Here is a 22,682-nt window from a genome sequence, read left to right as displayed (position 1 = left end):
ATAAAAATTAAATACTATCATCATTAAAAAAATTCGTTACCGAAGAGGTCATTTTAAAATATTTTTTGTGAGCAGTGCCAAAATATATTTGTGGGCTGATTTGGGTGATTAATATTCCACTTTTTTAGTATCATTGGTATTATCAAAGTAGACTATTAAATTTGTTTTAAATTAATTGGCTGCAAATTGTGGACAATGCACAACGAATGGAAAATATGTGCCTATTTATTAGCAATCATATTAAAGTCCAAAATAATAAATTCACTAATCATTCCTTTCTGTTTATAATTTAGTCCCAGTCATTGTCCTCCAATATCATTGTTCTACAAAGATTTTTAATTGCAAATACAATTTTCTTAAACTTTTTTATAGCTATATATAACTCTAGTCGAAGATATAATCAACAGATTTAAATCTTTTTTTTTTATACGTATATATCGAAACATATCATGAAAAATGAATGTATAATTAGACAACTTTGGCACTAGACGTAAACAACAGTTATTTGTCAGGAAATGAGACCTTCTAAGTTCAGTAGAGTGGTTTTTTTCCCCTCTTTATTCAGCCCCCGTCCCTTCGTTTCTGAAGCCTGAGGAAAAAAAATTATATAGTAACCTCCCATTTAGTTGGCGCCGCTGGAGGGACAGAGGCGCCGGCAATCTGACCAACATCCGGTAAAGGTGAATCTTCATTTTAGAACGGAACACACTGCTAGGTTTTCTCTCTATACTTCCTTTTAAGTGAAAGAAAAGTCTCATTTTTTTTTCTTGTATTAAAACATCTATTGTGATTTTTAAGTGCGCATTTTGACTTTTTTTTTTTATGATTTTCTAAAAATCTAATGATATTTTCATATTCACTAGACTTTTCTGAATATGGATTTTTTTTTTTTTTGTATTGCTTCCCTATCCCTATATGCACATGCGAACACGATAATTCAAAAACGCAATGAGCCAGATGGATGAAATGTGGCATATAGTAGTTCTTCCACTGAAATGGCACGTCTGTGCCTCTGTTATAAATTGTTTCCCTCTGTAGTGAGAAGTAAGAGCCTAAAATACATGCTTTGTTTTCTTCATGATATTATGAAGTTACACAAGAAAGTACCAAAATAATAGAAATATTTTTATTGTAGGCATTGCCACTCATATATACTATTAGTTATTTTTTTTTATTCATATCAGTAAATGCATGCGAAATAATTTTTTCTATGAAACTTCTATCATGTCTATAATTAAAAATATTTTTTCTATAAAACTGTGGAATCCAATAAAAGAATTATGATATCAAAGAGATATTACTGAATGCTAGCCGCTTTTGGATACCAGTTGGTTCCTTGTAAATACCGGTTTCGTTTATTTTTATTTAATTAAAAACTTAATCGTGATTCTACGAATAACGTATTTTTAAATGTCATATAGTTACATTAAAATCGTGATAATTTATCAGTTTTGCATTTATTTTGTTTATTGTGTAAATGAACTTTTTTACTGGAATCAAGTTTCGTGACATCATAATGTATTTAAAAAGGTAACCGTTCGACGAGGAAAAAAAATTGTCCGATACTTTTTACATTGAAAAACTCTTTCCGAAAGAACTTGAGCGGTTCAACTCTGAAAAAATTCTGCCGAGAATGAAATTTATTCTAGCAGAGAATTCTATTTCTAAAAAACAGGTGGATATGTTTAAAAGTTTATGAATCCCAGGTAATATGAATTTAAGGAAATAACCCATCTCCTTTTGGAAAGCAACATTTATGCTGATGCTAGCTCCTTTAGCGACTAGGTTTGTTCGTCCTATTTATTGATTTTTAGATTATTAAATCATTAATTTGGAAAGCTGGCTTTAAAATTCATCTTGTTATTCGATAAGACTCAAAAACATGAATTTAATTGAATCAATAGACTACAGATTATTGTTCATGCAAATTAAAAAGTATACGCACAACAAATTAAAAAAGAAAATAAAAATCCTACTTGTGTTGAGTTAATGTTACAACGAAAACATTTATTTTTTTCTTCTATTTTAACACTGAGGAAAACACGCGATTAAATGCGTTGATCTATGAGTAAAAATTTCATCTTAACATCATGAACATTGTAACAGACAGTGTATCAAATTAAATATAAAAATTGTATCGAAAAGGAAGAAAAAAATGTGTACAGAAATAGAACTGACATCATTAAAAATATCATTTTCTTTTTAGTTTCATGATAAAACAAAAATAATTTTTGTGAAATAATATTTTTTTAGGATTTTGACATGAAAATTATATGATTTTCGTAAGTAAATCCGCATCATTATTCATCTGCGGACGATTAACACATTCATTGCCCCACTCACGCATAAGACTCGGAACATTTTATTATATATCCCCTTCTTTGCTCTCTCTTAACTAAAATGGAGAAGGGGACCATTTATTTAGGTAGCAGATATTACTATAAGTGAGGCAAGTAGCAGTCCACATGCTAAACCTATTTCAACCTTCTGTTTAAAGCCCTTGATCTATCTTGATTCCCATTATATCTTCTTTCCCTGACTGCGTGGATATTTCGGCGAGCTCTCTTTCGAGCATTTCTATTAATTTTTTACAGCTCTATTAATAATCTAATTGAAGTATTGAATGAATTGCAGCTCAAAACAATGTCAAAAGAATATCTGAGACGATTTGATTTGTTTACATTTGACAATTGAAATCCAACAATACGTAATAAAAAAGTTTCCTATGGCATATTGTTTATAGCTGGATGGTAGATATAAGTATTAACATTAGCCTTAACAAAGTCAATCTAAAATAAGGGTACAGATTTTAAAGTGAGGTAGGCAAGCAAAATCAAGTCATTTTTACAATAAAACAAGGGATCTTAAACATAAAGTGGTTGCTTGTCATCGAAATAAATAAAAGAAAATGGTATTTGAGATAAAATATACAATATTAATTTCATAGATTACAAATTTACAATGACATAACTGCTTGTGAAACAACTTGTAGAGTGTGTATTACTTCAAACAGAGAGTTCTTTTGAAAAATTTTAGCATTTCGGAGATCCAGTGTTTACATTGCATTTCTACTTGCTATTTTATCTATCTTTCTTCCACCGATTAGTGCTATTTATTTCAAAACAGTTCGTTGAACTATTGTCAGTTAGTATTTCAAAAAAAATTACTAATCTAGTCACACATTTTATTTGGTGAATCTGCTATTTTTACTTTATAATGTACAAATCTCAACGTTTCTGATTTAAAACTAGCAGGAGTTGTCTCATCAAAACATTCTTGGGCATTCTCTCATAAAGGTATCATCCTTCAGAAAGCCTTAAATGGCATTGGTGTGCAATAGTTACGAAATATTAAATTTGATATTTCGTGAATTTGGCATATTCACTGATTCTTGGCGAGTTTTGGGGGGCGATTAATTTCTGGCATGCGGTTAATAGCATCAGAAAAATCGAAGTTTTGTTTTATATGTGTGTTTCCCAGCCACTTGAACTAAAAATCTGACACAAAGCTACACTTGAAGTCACAAAATCACATACCAAATTTGATATATTTAAATCATCGTATATTTGAGTTGTCGCATTTATATGTTTCTAAAAATGCAGACCAAGGCGGTCAGCAACTTGTAGGATTTGGTAGGATATAGATTTCTATCAAATTATGGATAAAATTTATTCGGCCGATATCTGTTTGTCTGGCTATCCGAGTATATGCTATTGTGATAACTACAAAATGTGCAAAGCCAAATATATGAAATTTAATATACAGATTTAGCATCGAAAGTGCCAGCGTCTTGGCATAGGGGTAGCGCGTCTTCCCCGTGATCTGGGCGTTTTGGGTTCGAGTCCCAGTTCGGGCGTGGTTGTTCATTTGTTCTATCTGTGAGATGTGTGAATGCCCCCCCCCCTGTAAAAAGGGGCTGTGCAAGCGAATGTAATGCGTGAGTAGCGAAATCGTACTCTTGGCCCTAGTTGGCGCTACTACAAACAAAAGACACTCTATCCCGGCTTAAAATCGCTGAATTCGAAATCAGCAGGCTTATCTAGGGCAAGTGCCATCAGAAACAACAACAACAATAGTATCGAAAGTGCATATTTTTTATTAAATTTTGAATCAAATCCATGTAAGAGTTGAGCATCTGTCGGTGTATACATTATCAAAAATGTGAACGTTATGACTAAAATATAACGACCATGATAAATGAATAAACACAGCTACAAATTGTTACTAAAATTGTAGCTGTCTGTAAAATTTCAATCATTCGTCGAAAAAAAAGTGCCGAAATTATGTATTCAGTTTTTCTTACGAAACGTAGAAGGTTTATATGTCCACGACTTTGCCCAAGGTTCACAAAATTTATCCCGTGGCATTGCTGGAGATACATTTTTATTAGCAAATATGCGAAAAAATTTCGGAAAAACCAATTCAGCTAGTATTATTTTTAATTATCCTCTGTAACAGTTGTTCTTTGTTGTTTGTTATCCCGGGATATGTTGGAATAATTTCTGGTTCTGTGTATCCGATCTACCTTTAAAGTCTATCGAAATACTTTTAAATCACCCTTAGTATAACCTGATACTTATTTTTAAGTAGTGATGTAACTGAAGAATATACTTTTACGATTTACAGAGTCTAAATCTACTTTTTGTAAAATGAGTGTTGAAATTGAATTCATGTTTGGTGTAAAGCTTAACGAAGCTTCTTAAACTAGGAAGAAAATTATAAGAAATGCAAATATTTTCTATCAGCCTCTACTTTACGATATTTCCTCAATATTTGTAAATAAATAAATAAAATTACCATTGATCTCAAGCTCATTCGCAAACTCTCTAGTCATTAGTCTTCTCCTGCACAAAATGGTGGAGCCACGACTACCTTGCTTGGCATTGGCGAACAATAGTTACAAAATATTGATCTTTGGCGTGAATTAAGCATTTTTTACTGAATAGGTTGGCTGTCGTGTGCTCATTGATGATTAATACTTGTCATTTAGCAATAGGTACTCAAATTTTTATTTTAGACGCGTTTTTTTCAGCTAATTGAAAGCAAAATCTGGCACAGAACTACAAATGCAATCATAAAAGCACACACCAGATTTTATATAATTCAGTCCATGCGATTTCGAGTTATCTCGTTCACATGCTTGTGAAAGTAATGAAACGAGATAACTAAAAAAAAAAAAAAAAAAGCCGAGATAACTAAAAAAAGAAGAGAGAGGGAGAGAGAGAGAGAGAGAGAGGAAGCCAATTCCTTGACGAATATTTGATTTCAAATTTGATAGCTATCTACATTTTAGACGTTAAATCTGTGGGCTAAATTTGCCATATTGACTTATATTCGAACAGATATATTTTTGAATTTAATTTCGCTTAAAATTTATAGAAACCTACAAATTTTGTGTCAAAACCATGTTTCATATATCATCAGTGGTGCTCAAAGTGATTTTAAGTTATCTTTGTCAAAGATAGACTAACAGACATAATGCGAAAAAGTGTTTTTTCGAACTCGAAGAGGTCTGAAGCATAAAAATTCGCCAAATTCTAAATTTCGAATTTCTTGACGATTACAATATTTTCTCTACATTTCGTATATGAAAAAGTAATTATATATATAAAAAAAGAAATTCACCGTGATATTAAACATTTCATCAAAGTATAAACGGCATTTTTTATTTAGATTGTAACTTGAAATTATCATCAAATCGCGCCTCATTCCTCTTATTAGTTTTCCATGCAGGAGTCATGGCAACATTTTTCAAACGGAAATGCGGTCGCGAAAATGTTTTGAACCAGAAAAGTTGTCGCCAACATGAAAAATGAAGATAGCTCACCGTGAATAATACAACGGAGCTCGTCTTTCTTTATTCAAACTACAGGTCAATAGTCGAAGTTCAGTAAAATGGCGGACATTCGAATACAACTCCAGGTGCGTTTAAAAATAATGGACAATACATTTCTGCATATTCTAATTCAACTTACCCAACCCAACCCAACCTATGAAAACATGTGCTGTTCCCAAAATAGACTGTTCCCGGCGATCAATAGGCCGGTAAACCACGCGAAACGAACAGTGCTGCCATCTAGTTGAAAGAACAATAATCGTACCAGATTGCGTCATCCAATCGGAGGAAAGGGAGAGGAAAAACGTGGAAGGGAGGAGGGGACACCAGTGCATGTTTTAAAAGAGCACCGGTCGAGGTTGTTCAGAACGGAAGACGATACATTCCAACTGTGTGAAGACTGAACTGCAAGAGAAACGTTCGGATGCAACAATATTTGTAAACAAATGTTGGAAGATTTTTCTGAAATCTAAAACGATTTTTTCTCCTAATCGTTTGGCACGAAAACGTCCTTGGTACGTCCCCGAAGCGGAGGGAAGGATTCTCTCTCGACTATAATCTGTAACATCGGCGTTGATTGACAGCAGATTGTGGTAATCGTTTGGTTTATTATTATATTTTTTTTTGCTCTTCATCCTGCTTAGGTTTTCTGGTAGTTACTCTCCTTTCGACAGCAGCATCATGACAGAATTACAGCTCAATAAAGAACGTGTCATCAAAAATAACAAAAACACTTCTTCATATTAACGAGTTAAACGTCCCCGTTCCTTTTTCTCGACAGAGTAGCTCATTCGGTGGTTTCGCTTTATAAAAAGGTTTTCATTACTTTGCCAAACGATTTATTTATACCTTGTCTGCTCGTCTTTGAAGTGAATGGGGAAGACCGGCGTAAAGAGCAGTCCCACGCGGCCTGACCAGCTGCTGGGGTCGGCCGAGGAAAACTCTTTGAAGTTGGAGCCCTCTCGGAACAGGGCTTTCACGCCTCCCGATGGGGGTTGGGGCTGGGTGGTGTGTCTAGCCTCTTTCTGGACGAACGGGACCATCTTCGGGGTCATGAACTGTTTTGGAGTGCTTTATGTCAAGTTGAAGGATAAGTTCGCCGAAACTCACGAAGAAGCAGCCTTTGTCACATGTAAGTGAACTATTTCTTCACATGTATTTCTAAAATTAACTTTTATCATTATTATTAATTAAATCATACTACTTCTGTATGCTTACATCTACTTATTTTTGTATTTTTCTTCTATTATGATGGCCAACTAATCTATAATTTATCATATGATTCCATATATTTCGAATAATAAACTTTTGTTATATATACTTCGCTATTTAAAATGTTATTAATGAAATAATTTAACAATTTATGAAATAATATATATTTTTAAAATATAATAAATCAATAATTCTACAGATAACTAGTTATTTTATAGAATAAGTAATAACAGATTGTTATTGTGATTCTTGTTTTATGATTTATTTATTTTCACGAAAAAACAGAAAACTATCTTCTTTTATTTTAGAAGATATTCAAATCTTCGTATACTTCCACCATTTTTACAGACATCATTTACGAAATGCTGCATGAAAAAAAAAAATGAAATCCAATTTTATACTTTAAATAACTATTATTTAATTCGTAAAATTTAATTAAATTTAATTAGCTTAATTTAATAAATTTATTTTACTTCAAATGGTGCTATTATTTTATTTACATTTCGTTCTTCTTGTTATTTCCATAAACAAATCAATACTATCTTCCTATAAGAATTTTTAATTTTTTTAAAACTTTATTTCCTATTTGTTTGTTTAGTTTTAATTGTTTATTCACTTTCTATTTGATTTAATACTCATTAAGGTGCATTAACTTTACTTTTAATATGAATGCACCTTTCTTGTACTTTAATTCATTAATAATTTGTACGTTCTAGTAACCCTAAAATGTCTGTTTAAAATTTGAATTATTTAGATTTTCTTATCCATTTTATATATTTGCAAAGCGGTTTTTATCTTTCCAATCTACAAAATTTGTTTTTGAAATAACTGTCTACATTACACCAGTTAACGATAAATCTAACTTCTGTATTGCATAAAACACAGTTCAAAGATACATGATAAAATATTGGCGTTGATCGGAAAACAAGAGAAGTAAAAGTAAATAATCAACATTTTGTATTTACTGTCTTACGAAATAAAAAAAAATGATTTAAAACTGTCTAGCCATATTTCTAGATACTAAGTACATAAAGGCTAATTTGTTCCCTTTTAATGGTATTAAATTTTTAATAGAAATTTTTTGAGGTTCTTTATATGAAGTTTATAAAATAGTTGCTAATCGTTAACAATAATTAACAAATTGTTTTCCAACTTTCAACTATATTCTTCATCTGTGTTTCTTTTTTATTGGCTGAAACTTTTTAAAATCTTTTCATATAAATAATTCACATTAGAACGTTAATTTTTTTTAAATATTAACTATTTATTATATTTAATAGGAAAAAATGGAACTGAAATATGGAAGTTTTTTTTAAAAAAACTCAGCCAGAAGAGGAAAAAGAATTGAAAACTAAAACAGTTTCGGTTGATATGGAAATTTTCTTCGTTATATATTGTAATTTAATGATTTTGCAGAATAGCCTCGAGAATAAGCTTAACTTTAAGAATAGTAGACCTCGATCGTTTTTGACTTCTGCTATGTGGGCTCTTTTCTTTCCTTCTTTTCTTTCTTCCTTTCTTTCTTCTATTTATATGTAAAGCTTAAACCCAAATAGTTTTACTAATTTTATGCAAATCTATAAGTCGTTTGCCAAACGATAATTCTACGCCATCCGAAGAAAAGGGGCTAATTCCAGATTTCGAAGGCAGTCTAGAGTTTCATTCTTATTAGCTTAAAATAATTCAAACTGATGAGATCCATCCCAAAATAGCCCACTTGAAGCTTCAAAACGAAGATATCAATTAAACTAAAACCAAGAATTGTAGATCATTAAAATCCATGAAGCTGAACTTCTTTCTCGGAACATAATTTGAGTATCCATTTACTTAATGTGTACAGGATAACATATGTTTTAATCAGAGAGTAAAAATGAAAGTCAAATCATCACGTTAAGTTCCCTGCTAGAAAGTCTAGCTTCAATAATGACTAGAAGACTATATTTTATGCATATAATCAAACTAGTATTTTATTAAAACGTATGTATTCGATTCATGTCTTTTCTTAAAAACATTTTTAATTAAAAATACTGCAAATTTTTAGAGAAATTAAATTTAAAAAAAATCGAATTCTACTGAAATCAAAATTGTACTAGAAAGATTTATCAGATAATGAAATATTAAAATTTATAATATAAAATTGCACGAAAAAAATCAAAAGTTCACCAAATTATTAAAAAAATTAGAGAGAATGAATGTTCTGCTTTATTTTTTCGCATTTATTCAATAAATTTCATTTTGTGTTTTATTTTGAAGTACAGTGAATACATATATATATATTGATTGATTGATTGAATTTTCTTTCATTTTGCTCATTATGGTTTTATTATTATGTTCACATGGACAAAAAAAGAGAGACGAATTTTCTTCGAGGAAAATTTTATAGATGTTTGCAATTTTGATGTAAAAAACACATTCTAAATTTCATATGTCTAGCTCATTGCATTACTTGTACATTGCATCATGTTCACAAATAAACAAATACAGTTCAAAAGTTATACAAAGGCAGGTCCAAAGCATGAAACTCCATCAGAATTTTGATTTCGAAATTTTTGATTATTACATAACTTTTCTTTTGTCATACTTTTAGTACAAGGAAGTGGAGAGATATTTATTACGAATTCCAAAATAAGCTTTACAACAATAAGTTCTGAGCTCACCTACTTGAAAGTGAATTTCAGTTTTGAAAATGTCCCCATAAAGCTTAAAAGCCTATATTACATACAAAGAGTTTATGACTCTCTTTCGATTGTATATGCCGATCACAATACTTTCTCTTTGTATACGAAAAAAAAAAATGGAAAGATATTTATCACCGAATCGAAATAAGCTTTAAAGGAAAGAGACCTCGACACGCACGACCTACTTGAAAAGGTATTTCATTTTAGAAGATTCCCCGTCAGGTTAGAAAGTCAGTTTTGCATGCATAAAGTTACGATTGCCATTATGTTATTAAATATTTCATATGATATTCCATTTCTTGAGCTCTTGATTTTGTAATTTCAGTATTTTAATAACTTTTTATATTTTTTCATGTGCATGATATGAAAATTAATTTTAAATCTTTTCTTCGAATTTAATCCTTCAACAAGTAATAGACGTATTCATAATTTCAGTAGAATACAATAAATTCATTAAAAAAAATTTGAGATTTTCGATTTTATTTATTTATTTGTTTGAGACGTAGCAAGAAAAATTAAACAGCGTTGCATGAAAAAGAAAACAAAAATAATCAGTTGTTCACGGAATGCATAAAAATTTATTAAAATTTACAAAATAAAGACTAGTGGATCACAAAATAAACACACAAAGCATGTTTACACTTTATAGAACTATTTTAACGTCAAAATAAAAACAACAACAACAATAAAAAAAAAACCCGCATCGATTAAATATGAGTTTAAAAATGGAAAACAGTTAACTTTGAAAACGATAGAAATCTTTGAGTTTTTCTAAATATTTATTAATTTTTTTTTACTTTTCACTTCGAACCAATTTATTTAAAGGACGCAAAATTTGACTTGAGTCGTTAATATTAAAAAAAAATTATAAAAAGTGCATAAAAATTTCAATGTAATTAAATTAAATTTAATTAAAAACATACCGAAATATTCTTCTCTCTCAAAATTCTGAACAGATTGGCTGGAAGAACAGTATTGATTATTTCAAGGAACTCAATTTTTAACTATTTAACAAAATAATAGCATAATTTATAATTATGCGCATTGGATTTCTCGCTATGAATATTGTGAGTTTTAAAGAAAATATACCAAGTAAAAAAATTGATAATTATTTCAAAACAAGTAACATAAAAATACATTTTGAAGGTGTTCGAATTTTATAAATCATTTTCTGGTAATTTACCAAATAAGGCTAAAATATTTTAGTTTTGAGCAAGCAATATAGAAATACAAAAGCCTTACAACATGATCATTAAAAAAACATTGATCAATTTTACATTTAAGAATACCAAATTTTTATGACTTAGATATAATCATATTAATACGAGTGGGAAATTAAGTTCTGCATCAAAATTAATACCTATATCTGTAACCGTGTCAGAGTGAATTTAAAAATTACCGGAGTGCTTTAAAACTTTTGTACAATAAGCAGACAAAGCTTTGTCACGAATTGTAATTAAAGAAAGTGTTTTTCTTTGAAGAAATATCTTGCTGTATCTTACCCTGAAATCTTTTGAAGGTGCTTCTTGTTATGTAATATAATTTAAGATAATTGTTAAGATAATTTTAGTTCAATGTCCTTATTAAAATGGATGAAAATGTAAAAACGTGTCATTTGAATAGGTTCTAATGGGATTTTGTATAATAAAGAGTTATAAAACAGTTCATTGAAACAGTTGGAAGATGCATTAACTAAAAAATAGTTCTGATACGGTAGTCGCAATAATTGGTTAGATTTAAGATTAGATTACGGTATTTTTGCCAAACTTATGAAATTTTCGCCAACCTTTAAAATAATCGCCAACTAACCACTAACTAGGAAAGAAGCAAAAGGGAAGTTCTTTGGGAAATAAAATATAATTTTCATTTCATAAGATTTTAGTTAAAATTAATTTAATTTATAAAATTTTTATTAGCTTTGAGAATTATCACATATGGAAAATTTTTTCTTTAAAAAAATTATACCATTTTACAGTGCTCATCTATTAGATATTGCGATTGACAGACGATTAAATATGTTTCAATTATAAAATCGGTTCAGATTATAATGATATAAATTAAATTAAATGCATTGTACGAATTAATTTTGCAATATAACTCACATATAATGGAAAGCATGTGAGATCAGAAGACAATGTACAGTCATATAAATATCACGCACAGTTACGTTTATCACGTGACTGTGACGTAAGATAAATTAATTTCATCGGAGAGACGCTCCGTATCATCAAATTTTCCTTATCTTATCTCTCATTGGTCAACCATATTAAAGAATTTTTTAGCAATATATTCAGTGTAATTGATGAAGACAATGCCTTCTATTTTCTTATCACGATTTTGTTTAAATATATTTAAAAAAAAAAAAAAACTACTGTAGAGCCTCATATTTGGAAACATAATCAAACGTAAGTCGAATCAGTTTTCATAATTTGTGAAAAATTACAAAATATACACTAATGTTCAGATTGATAGACGGCTAACCTTTCATAAATTTGTTTCAAAACTTAATACGTATCTTTGCTTTAGATCTAAAATTGTGTACCAAATGTTATCTATCTAGCTTTTTGAGTTTTGAAATTATCGTATTCACTTGGATTCGGTCATACAGAGCTTCTTGAACATACAAGTTTCTTGAATGAGTTTTGTTCAAAATTTGATAGAAATCCACAACTTTAGTTTAAACATCATGTACCAAATTTCATCCGGTAGAGATTTGGGGTGATCTGAAACATAGAGATTCTCCAAATCTCTAATCGTTTGATGATCTCAAATACTTTCTCCTTTACATTTCGTACACGAGAAAGTATACGCATTCAAGCACGGCTTTGGCTCTGAAATTCATTAGAAATCCAGACCTTTAGTTTAAATATCATATGCCAAAATTCATCCATCTAGGTCAAAGCGTTTTTCAATTATTGTGTTAACACACAGACAGAGAGAGATGAAATTCCAAAAATGTGTTTTTCGATATTTGGGGAGATCTGAAACATGAAGATTCGTCAAAATCTCGAATTCGAATCTCTTGATGACTACGAATACTTTCTCTTTTATACTTCGTACACGAGAAAATGTACGAATTCATGCAAGGCTTAGATTCTCAAATATAAACATTTAAGAGGGCTTGGCTAAGCTTTCCCGTGCCGCTGAAATGCGCTTGAAAAGGACTCCGAGTGACGCGAGTAAGTATGAAGAGGGATGCGGAAATAGCGGCCGGATGTTATCGCAGACAACCCTTTCCTGATTTGGATTTTCACTTTGAAAGGCAATCGACGTTTTCCAAAATATAGATTCAAAAAATCCTTGATACTGAATATTAATATCAACAAGGCTGTAGTAGAATTTTTAGGCATTCAGGAGAGGAATGTAAAGGTCATCGTTCCCATTTTCATTTCGATCAAAACATTTTGTGGTTTTCATATATTCTAATGTTTTAATGTGGACAAAAAAGTATATATCGGAGTTGTGCCGATTTCTGATTAGGCAGCAGGGTTGAAAGAGGCCGCAGGCAGGTCGATTAAAAATGTTATTAGCATTATAAAATGTGTTGCAATAAATATCATGTCCTGTCGTGACTTATGGCACTTTATAAACCCACTGACAGTTATCCGTCAGCGATTTTAAGCCGAGTGAGAGTCTCTTGTTTTTTCAGTAGCGCCAACTAAGGCCAAGAGTACGACTTAGCTACTTTCATGCGTCACATTCGCTGGCACAGCCCCTTTTTACAGGGGGGCACATTCACACACCTCACAAATAGAACACAGAAGAAGAAATGCATGTTCTGTTTATAGCAAACATTAAAATTGCGGTATGTATTTACACTGAATTATTAAAAGCATTATTAAATAAATTAAAGTATAATTAATTTCTTATTTTTTTTAATACAGAAACATTAATTGATCATGTAGTTGGTTACTTTAAATTCCTGTTGACAGGTCCAAATTTTCCTTTATAAACAGTTTAAAAATAAATAAAACATACATATTTTCGTAGAAATGTTAAATTTTCGTGGAAATGTTAAATTTTTTAGTTAAATTAAAATTTGTTGAAATGTGAAATTAAATCGACCAGTTTTAAAAAGATGAACTTCATAATCTGCTTGGAGTCGTAAAATTCTAAATATTTGTCTTTGAATGGAAGTTAATGTTATGTTATCGTCTGATTAAAACTAAAATTTGACACAGAACAGCAATTTTACTGACGCTATCACATTCCAAATTTCGTTTATCCTAATTTTTCTGTTTTTGAATTATCGCGTTTTCATGAATGCAAACATACAGACAGACATGCGGCTAAATTTTTAACCAATTTGGTTCAAAATATAATACAATATATTTTTTGGATAGTAAAATTATATACAAAATTTTATCTATCTGTTTGCATTTTGATTGTCCTCGTGTATTCTACTTGGATAACCGACAGACAGACTTTTTTACGAAATTGACAGAAATTTATAATTTTACTGTAAAAATATCATACCAAATTCCATCCATCTAGCTAAAAGCATTTTTGAATTGTAGTGTTTACACAATTTCAAAAATTTGCTTTTTGGACACAATGAAGTCCGATTTGAGAAGATTCATCAAAATTTCGAGTTCGAAATTTGTTGATAATTACAATATATTCTCTTTGTACATGAAAAAGTAATAAAAAGATTCTGATATGCTGACCACCGGAATATTAATACCCACTTTCTCCACATTTACATCACTGAGTGCTTTTGTTTGATCCATTACGAAAAATCCAATCGAATTTAAACTAAAAAAATATTTTAAACATGACGAAATTTATATGCAAATGCTTCATAAATCAGAATAAATCATGTCAAATAAAACACATTTAGAATTAATTATTTGTTATTAAGAATTCATTTGAATATTTATTTCACATTTTATAACACAAAACATGTTCTCCACGTGAAATCTGCTTGAAAACTGCAAGAGTTTTTTTTTATTTTAAATAATTGCTCAAAAATATTAAATGAATATATATTTAACATATGTAGCTAAATTCACTACGAAATAATGTTTTCATCCGTGCGCAGAATTTAAAAAAAGAAAATGAACGGGCGTGACCGTGTTTTTAACTCTTTAAAAGGTGACATCAAAGTGTTGTTGTACTTCTCCTTTTCTTTTTACTTCAAGGTCGTTTCAGAAAGAAGTTTGTGTTTCACTTTGATATATCATTCAAGCATGTTAAATTAAATTTATTTTGTTACCCAATATCTTTGCAGGTAAATACTGCTAAATTTCTTTTTTTTTAAAAAAAAGAAAAAAATCTACTTTAAAACATCGTTCCAATTTCAGGCTTGAATCGTCTGCCTTTATTTTCATTTAATAATAAAGCAGCAAATTTTATAATATTTTATTATTGTTGTAATGTATGGAAGTATAAATTCAGTAACGAAAAAGTATTACTGTTGCCAAATAAAATTAAAAATATTTTCAAAAATTCCTTTAAGTCAAAGAAAAGAATAGTACGGGAATAAAATTGGCATCACTGAAAAAGATTATTTTTTGAATTTTAAAGTGATGCTAAAATGATTTGTGAATTAAAACGCAGGGAAGTTATTAAAGGAAAAAATGTTAACTTTTTTATTAATCGCTTTCACATATGCGCAGTATAGAGAAAATATAGTAAATGTCAAAAAATAAGCTAACACGATGACAACAAATCGAAGAGAGCTAGTAGGAAAAAATACGGTACACAAATTTAACTACTATACTATAGGCACGTATCAAATTTTGAATCAAATCCAACTACGGGTTGACTGTCTGTCCGTCAGTACAGACGGACAGACAGTCAACCCGTTTATTTGAAAATCTAAATAAAAATTTGAAATCTTCTATCTTAACTACATATCAAATTTAGTAGCTTTAGGTTCAAAAAGTCTGTCCTGTAGAGAACTTTGAAAATTTTTGGTATCATATATAATATCTTCGTATAATATCTCGTATATCCTAATTTCCAGATGATAATCAGCTTATAAATATTACATCTTTAAAAAAATATTCCATGTATCTTTTATAGATGCGTTATTTTTATTAAATGGACTTTTTCATTCATAACAATTTAACGCTAACATTAATGTTAACATCTAATTCATAACATTCTTTCATCTGCTCGAGTTGGTTCAGTGAAATTACAAGGCCGTACGTGAGATAAAAGGCGATCTCTACAGCTGCAGAACTTAATTTCCGAGAAGTTCTGCCGAGATTACTGCTTTATCAGATCGCTCAGACTAGCTTGCAGATGGATGAGGAAGACACAAGGAAAAAATGACTTCTCTCTCCTTATTATTAATGCAGCATGAAATTGAAGTCTTTTTTTCAACAAATCACAGATAAAAGAAATGCTGTTTATTTTTTCAACCGTTATGTTTTATTTATTTATTGTCCAGAGTTGAGATTACGATGTTAATTCAGAAATGTGCACCTGCAAATATTTTTTTTTATCTGTTACTATACCAAGCATGAACAGATGTTCATTAAGAGGCTTTCATGTGAAGAATTTTTCCTCGCTCTTTTTAACTTGGCAAGTCGGGCTTTTTAGAGTGTAACGAATGTTAACTCTTTAAAGTAATTAACTTAGTTCTGGCATAGATAATCCCAGTGTTATACTTTAACAAAACCATCTGTTATTTTAAAACAAGTGAAATGCCATTTAAATAATCAGTGGGATAATATATTAAATAGTAAATCTGACAAAAAAAAAAGATAAGTTTTTCTTATTTGAACTATTTTGAAAATTTTGAACTAAATTGAAATTTGAGTTTGGCTTTTAAATAAGAGTTTAGAAATATTGCTATTTCCACGAAAAATTACAGAAAAAGTTCTAATTCTACATATTCTCTGTTCTAATTTTTTATTTCTATGCTTAATCTTTCGTTACATAATCATACATGTAATTGATTATAGTTGCTTCAACATAATTCTATAATGTTTGCATATTTGAAGTATCATTCGTATTAGAGAACTAGTAGCAATGCATAAAATGGTAAATGATTGTCGATACTGTAACTGCTTCTAGCTGAAAATGAAGATCACAGATAATTTTTATTTGAACTAAAAATAGTACCGTAACGTTCTTTTCGCCAAATGTCTTGAGGAAAGGATTAGTTTAATTTTTTTATGTAGATTAAGAAAATCGGATTGAATTTTTCAACGGGTTATACAGTGTAAACTTTCTGCAAAAAAAAAAAAAAAAAAAATCAAGGTAAAAAAATATAAATATTTTTTATATGAATTTCGCCAACTTTACAGTTTTTATTGTCATAGAAAATGTACAGATTATTTCATGATTATGGAATATACTCTGTTTATTTTTTTAATTTCTCGTATGCGAAGTATAAAAAGAACAAGAACTGGTAAGTCCGATTTCGAAATCTTGATAAATATCAAAGTATTAGATATCCTTGAGTCAAAAATAGTTTTGTTTTTGGAATTACTTGTTCTGTACTTCATAAGTTGATTCTGAATAAGAGAACTTGAAAATAGTTCGAGCTGGATTAATGATTTTCAGTGTGCAATCTGAAAGATGTCACAAGGACATATATCTGTTTATCAGTATTTACGTGTATATTTGAGAAAAATAACTCTAATATGTAGCATTAATAAATTGGAATTGCAAATTTTTAATTGGTCCTTTAGTAAAAATGTAATCAAAATTTCCAATGTTTTCTTCGATAACTACCGAATATATTATTGCACTAAAATTATTTTTACTCCAATTTAAAATTTTAAAACTAACTTCTTCAATGGTATCCGTTTTATTTTCCTTACATTTTTTTTTCATGAAATTTCAATAATTTTTTTTAAAATATATTTTTTAACCTGCCCTGCGCTTTACAACAATATGAAATACATATTTTTTGCACTATTTATTTAAATATAAATTTTAAAAATAAAATAAAGATAAATGAATCAAGCTTAGAATAACATCCTGCTATGATGTTTCTAACAAGAGGTTCGAAACTGTTTTAAATATTAGTTTTTACCGATATTGAAACATTTGACATACTCGTACATTTTCAGTTTCTGAGAATGAAAACTTCTTGTTTATGATCCGCAGTATAAAAAGCTACGGTATGAGGTATTTAAAGAGGGGGAAAAAGAATTAAAATATTTCGAAACTGTTGACGCATAAATATTCTTAAATTTTGTAAATATTTTGTACATCTAACGTCATTTAAATATTTCACATTTAGAAAGAGCTGAACAATACGGAAAAGAAAAAAGGATAGTACAACATGAAAGGTTTTAGCTTTTTTTCTTATGAAATATAATTTTATATTCATTATATCACACATTCAGTTTTTTATGAACATGCTATATAAATTGTCAAACTTTAATGAAAATTTTCTAAATGATATAAAATCAATTGTTTTTATTTTGATGTAAATTTTTGATCCTGTATTACCAAAAAGCGAATGTTATTAATAATATTTATATGATTGTAAGAATTGAAAAACCATTTTCCAACTATTTATTCTTTCTTATTCCATTTTTAAATTTAACAAATTCAATTTTAGCTATCCTAATTTTATAAAAAATATTTTTTTTCGCTTGAATTAAATATTATTTCATTAAATTTTAAAAATGTTTAATACAGCATTCTTCTCATGCAAACGTTATTTGAAAAAAGTTAATATAAAAATAAAAATAATGAACGTGACACAAAATCGTTTTTCTCGCACGTTCAGCCGAGATAAAACTGCTGAGCTGTCTAAATATAGACCTGAATGGGGAAAACAAGCAGTGACGCAACGGTCTAGTCTTCGAGCTGGGATTGGAAAACTCGCTGCAGTGCACGCAGTGAACACTTTCCGTTCGTCATATGCAGCGATTTGTATGAGATAATCACAGCCACGAGGTTGTAACTCCGCTCTTAACTCTTTGAGAGCACACAATTTCATTTAAAAAATAAAAATAAATTTATTTTTTGCTTTGTCATGTCTTAAGAGCTTGCCAAAGTAATCAACTGCTATAGAAATTGCATGATACAGAAACATCTCCAATATTCTACGGATTTTTTTAGCTGAATCGGAAAAATTCCAAATAGAAAATGTCATTTAATGAGTTGGTAGAGTTTGATCATTCAAATATTTAATTTCTTATTTATTTCTTAATCGATATTTTTTCCCTTTCATATGTGGTGGACGCTCCAATACATTTTGATCATCAAATGATATTTTAATATAATAATATTTACAAGCAGAATTTATTATCTATCAATTTCATGACACTTCATAGGGCTGACCACTGGAACTATAACCGTCAAATTTGACATTTCATGACTTCTTACTAACTAGATGCTCATTAAGAAAAAAAATAGAAGCTGACCTAAATGAAATCTAACCACCGGATATGTCTCCCAGAAACTTTCTCGCGTATTCTCAAATTAAGATCTTACCCCCCCCCCCTCTCTTCCTGTATAAAATTATGGACCTAGGGTAAGGTTAAAAATGTCTTACACAGTGTTAACGAACAATAGTTACAAAATATAGATCTTTGGTATATATTTAATATTTTTACTGTGTATTTTTTGATGCTTTTTGCCAACCAATTGGAACCAAAACTTGACATGGAATTACTGTTGTAATCACAAGGTAATATAGCGAATTTCAATGATTTAAGTCATTGTGTATTGCGTTTACATGCTTGTGAAAGCATAAAATTACAAACGGCCAACCCTATGATAGATTTGATTTAAAATTTGATAAGAATCCATATTTTATATGTTAAACTTGTGTATCAAATTCCATCTATCTAGCTTTTTGCGTTTTGGAATTATCGAATTCACTTGTAATCGAATAGCTGGACAGACAGACATCCTGCGAATGAATTTCGTTCCTAATTTGATTAGAATTTACAAATTTGTTCGTTATTCCATATACCAAATTTCATCCGTCTAGCTCAAAGCATTTCTTAGTTATAGTGTTCACAGACAGACTGACAGACAGATAGATATAATGCCAAAATTGTATTTTTCAAAATAAAGGAGTTCTGAAACGGGGAAATTTGTTAAAATCTAGAGCTCGAATTTTTTTACGATGACAATACGTCTTCTATACACTGTATAAGAGAAAGTAAAAAAAAAAAAAAATGTAAATCATTCATTTAATATATTGAATGCTATGGACTAATGGGTAATAAATTTTCTCCGTGCCCTTTTTTTTTTTGTAATTTGCATTTATTTGATTTTAAATATATTTTAAAATGTAGAATTCGGTTAAATTGATTTAATTTTATCAGTTTTTTAGTTCATATATGAAGATCATATATTTTATTATTTTACATCTGCGAAAACAACGCTTAAGAGGTATTTCTTTACAGGCCAAAATATCAGACATCCATATAAAATACATTATAATGTCAATCAGTTCAATGCTATGCAGTGGCAGTCAGTGATTAAGAAGATGAAATGTCCGTTGCACACATGTGTGCAATGTAGTCCTCTGGATAATGTTATCGTATGTGCGATATGCACACTATATGTTAAGTTAAATTTAGCTCTCTAAATTAGACACTTCCAATCCTAACTGGCTCGTTTTGAAGTGATTCCTATTACAGACTGTTGTTGCTAACCGATTTTTTTTATTGGTTTCTATGTCCTTGCAGACGTTAATTGGATGATAATTAATCTGTCTCCAACAAACATGGGTAACGCCTTCCAAAAAAAGTGTCATTTAAACATTTACTGTTCATTATAAGGGAAAGTATATGAATAAGAAAATCGTGTTCCTGCATTAATTAGGAGTTATGCAACTTCTCAACATGTGGTTTGTTAGCAAAATATTTTTTTTTGTTGGAATTTTCTTAGATTTATTTTTGGAAGTTCTGTTAAAAATAAAACTCAGGAGTTGTTATTCTGATATTCCGTTAATTTAGTATTACTTACTTTAATGAATTGTTAAATATATAAAAAGTTATATATTTAACAATTGAAGAGATATTAAACTATTAAAATATTCAAAGTTTGAAATAGAAATTAAAAAGACTAACGTTTTATTTAATTTTATGTTATGTATCAATTAATTAATAAATGTTGAATGGCACACATCACAGAAAATATTAAAAATTTTATTGCCATGTTTATTTATACGAAAAGCAATAAATTTTTCACATACAGTGGCTCAAAAAATTGAGAGTACACCTTGCGTTTACTTGATAAATGCGACTTTCAATATAAATAACACATTAACGGGAAGTGTAAACTTGTTTTTATTTTTACACATAACAAATGGTTTAATTTAGAGTAAAAATAAAGAAAAATCAACGAAAAATTTCTAAATTGAAAATTTTCAGAAGCATTTTAAATAAACTTACGCAGAATTTTGCCTCAAAAAATTGAGAATACACCAATGAAATTTTTGCAATATCACGCATAGAAACAAAGTGTCACTATTAAATTACATGTCATTTGGCTCTTATAATGGCCTCTAAACGTCATGGTACCGATTCGACCCATTTTTGGTGGTATCTGAAGATATTTTACCCCATTCTTCTTGCACCAATTGTTTTAAATGGGTTTTGTTTTTAATTTTGTATTTTTGAACCATTTTTTCGAGTATCCCCCAAGAATATTCAATGGCAGTAATGTCAGGGTACTGTGGTGGTGTGTGTAATTGTTGTTTACAATGAAAAAGACATCATATTTTGACGTTACGTGCATTCTGTTTGGGGTCGTTGTCCTGCTGGAAAATGGAATTTCCATCTAAACCCAAATTTTTAACACTTTCCTTTAGATTGTTTCTACCATATGGTTCATCCAACTTGTTGCAGAAACTTTTCAAATCATAGGCAGAAGTGTAAGTGCTGAAACTGTGCTAAATGCCATTAAACAAGCTGGATATAAAAGTAGCATTGTTAGAGAGAAACCGTTCACCACCTTGCAAATTCAGAAAAAGCATTTGAAGTTTACAAAAACTCATAAATTGAAGACCAATAACCTTTGGAAGAAATCTATATTTAGTAATGAAAGAAACCTCAACATTTTTCGCAGTGACAACCATCTTACTGCGTGATGATTTGAGGTTACATGGCTTCATTCGGGGTAGGAAATTTAATTTTTATAGATGGCATTATAAATGATACGGTTTACTTGGATATACTTGGCAGCAATCTAAAGGAAAGTACTAAAAATTTGGGTTTAGATGTAAATTTCATTTTCCAGTAAGACAACGACCCCAAACAGAATACACGTAACTTCAAAATATGGTGTCTTTTTCATTGTAAATAGCAGTTACACACACCACCACAGTACCCCGACATCAATGCCATTGAATATTCGTGGGCCATACCCAAAAAAGGGGTTCAAAGACACAAAATTAGAAACAAAACCCATTTAAAACAAGTGGTGCAAGAAGAATGGGGTAAAATATCTTCAAATACCACCAAAAATGGGTCAAATCGGTACCATGACTTTTAGAGGCCATTATAAGAGCCAAATGACATACAACTTAGCAGTGACACTTTGTTTCTATGCGAGATAATGCAAAAATTTCATTGGTGTATTCTCAATTTTTTGAGGCAAAAATCTGAGTATGTTTATTTAAAATGCTTCTGAAAATTTTCAATTTAGAAATTTTTCGTTGATTTTTCTTTATTTTTACTCTAAATTAAACCATTTGTTATGTGTAAAAATAAAATCATGTTTGCACTTCCCGTTAATGTGTTATTTATATTGAAAGTCGGATTTATGAAGTAAAAGTAAGGTGTACTCTCAATTTTTTGAGCCACTGTAATTATTTTGAGTGTGATTTTTTCGCTGTTTGGTGAACTGTCTGAATAATGCCTCTATTTCCTATGTTTGATATAAAGCAATTTGTCCATAACTCCGAATTCCTTCTCTAATTCTTGTAATTGTCAAACATAGACAGCATTTTTGAATGACAGACACGGTAAATATTAGAAACGAAAAAAAATATCGTTGTTGTTTTAAACATGTTTTTGAAATAT

General features: G+C 29.7%; 1 protein-coding gene across 2 annotated transcripts in view; it reads left to right on the top strand.

Moving 5' to 3' along the window:
• Positions 1 to 6,165: 6,165 nt before the first annotated feature.
• LOC129968648 (monocarboxylate transporter 10-like) overlaps positions 6,166 to 22,682 on the top strand; it is a 61,243-nt gene continuing 44,726 nt past the window's right edge. Inside the window, exon 1 of one of the 2 annotated variants that reach the window (XM_056082747.1) lies at positions 6,166 to 6,968. In XM_056082747.1, the coding sequence (XP_055938722.1) occupies positions 6,710 to 6,968 (259 nt within the window). In that variant the 5' untranslated portion in view covers positions 6,166 to 6,709. The remainder of the gene's footprint in view (positions 6,969 to 22,682) is intronic. The other variant, XM_056082749.1, reaches the window with a different exon arrangement.

This window comes from Argiope bruennichi, chromosome 5 (assembly GCF_947563725.1).
Source record: "Argiope bruennichi chromosome 5, qqArgBrue1.1, whole genome shotgun sequence".
NCBI lineage: Eukaryota > Metazoa > Arthropoda > Arachnida > Araneae > Araneidae > Argiope > Argiope bruennichi.
The sequence above is the reverse complement of the archived record's forward strand: the minus strand, read 5'-3'. Positions and strand labels throughout refer to the sequence as shown.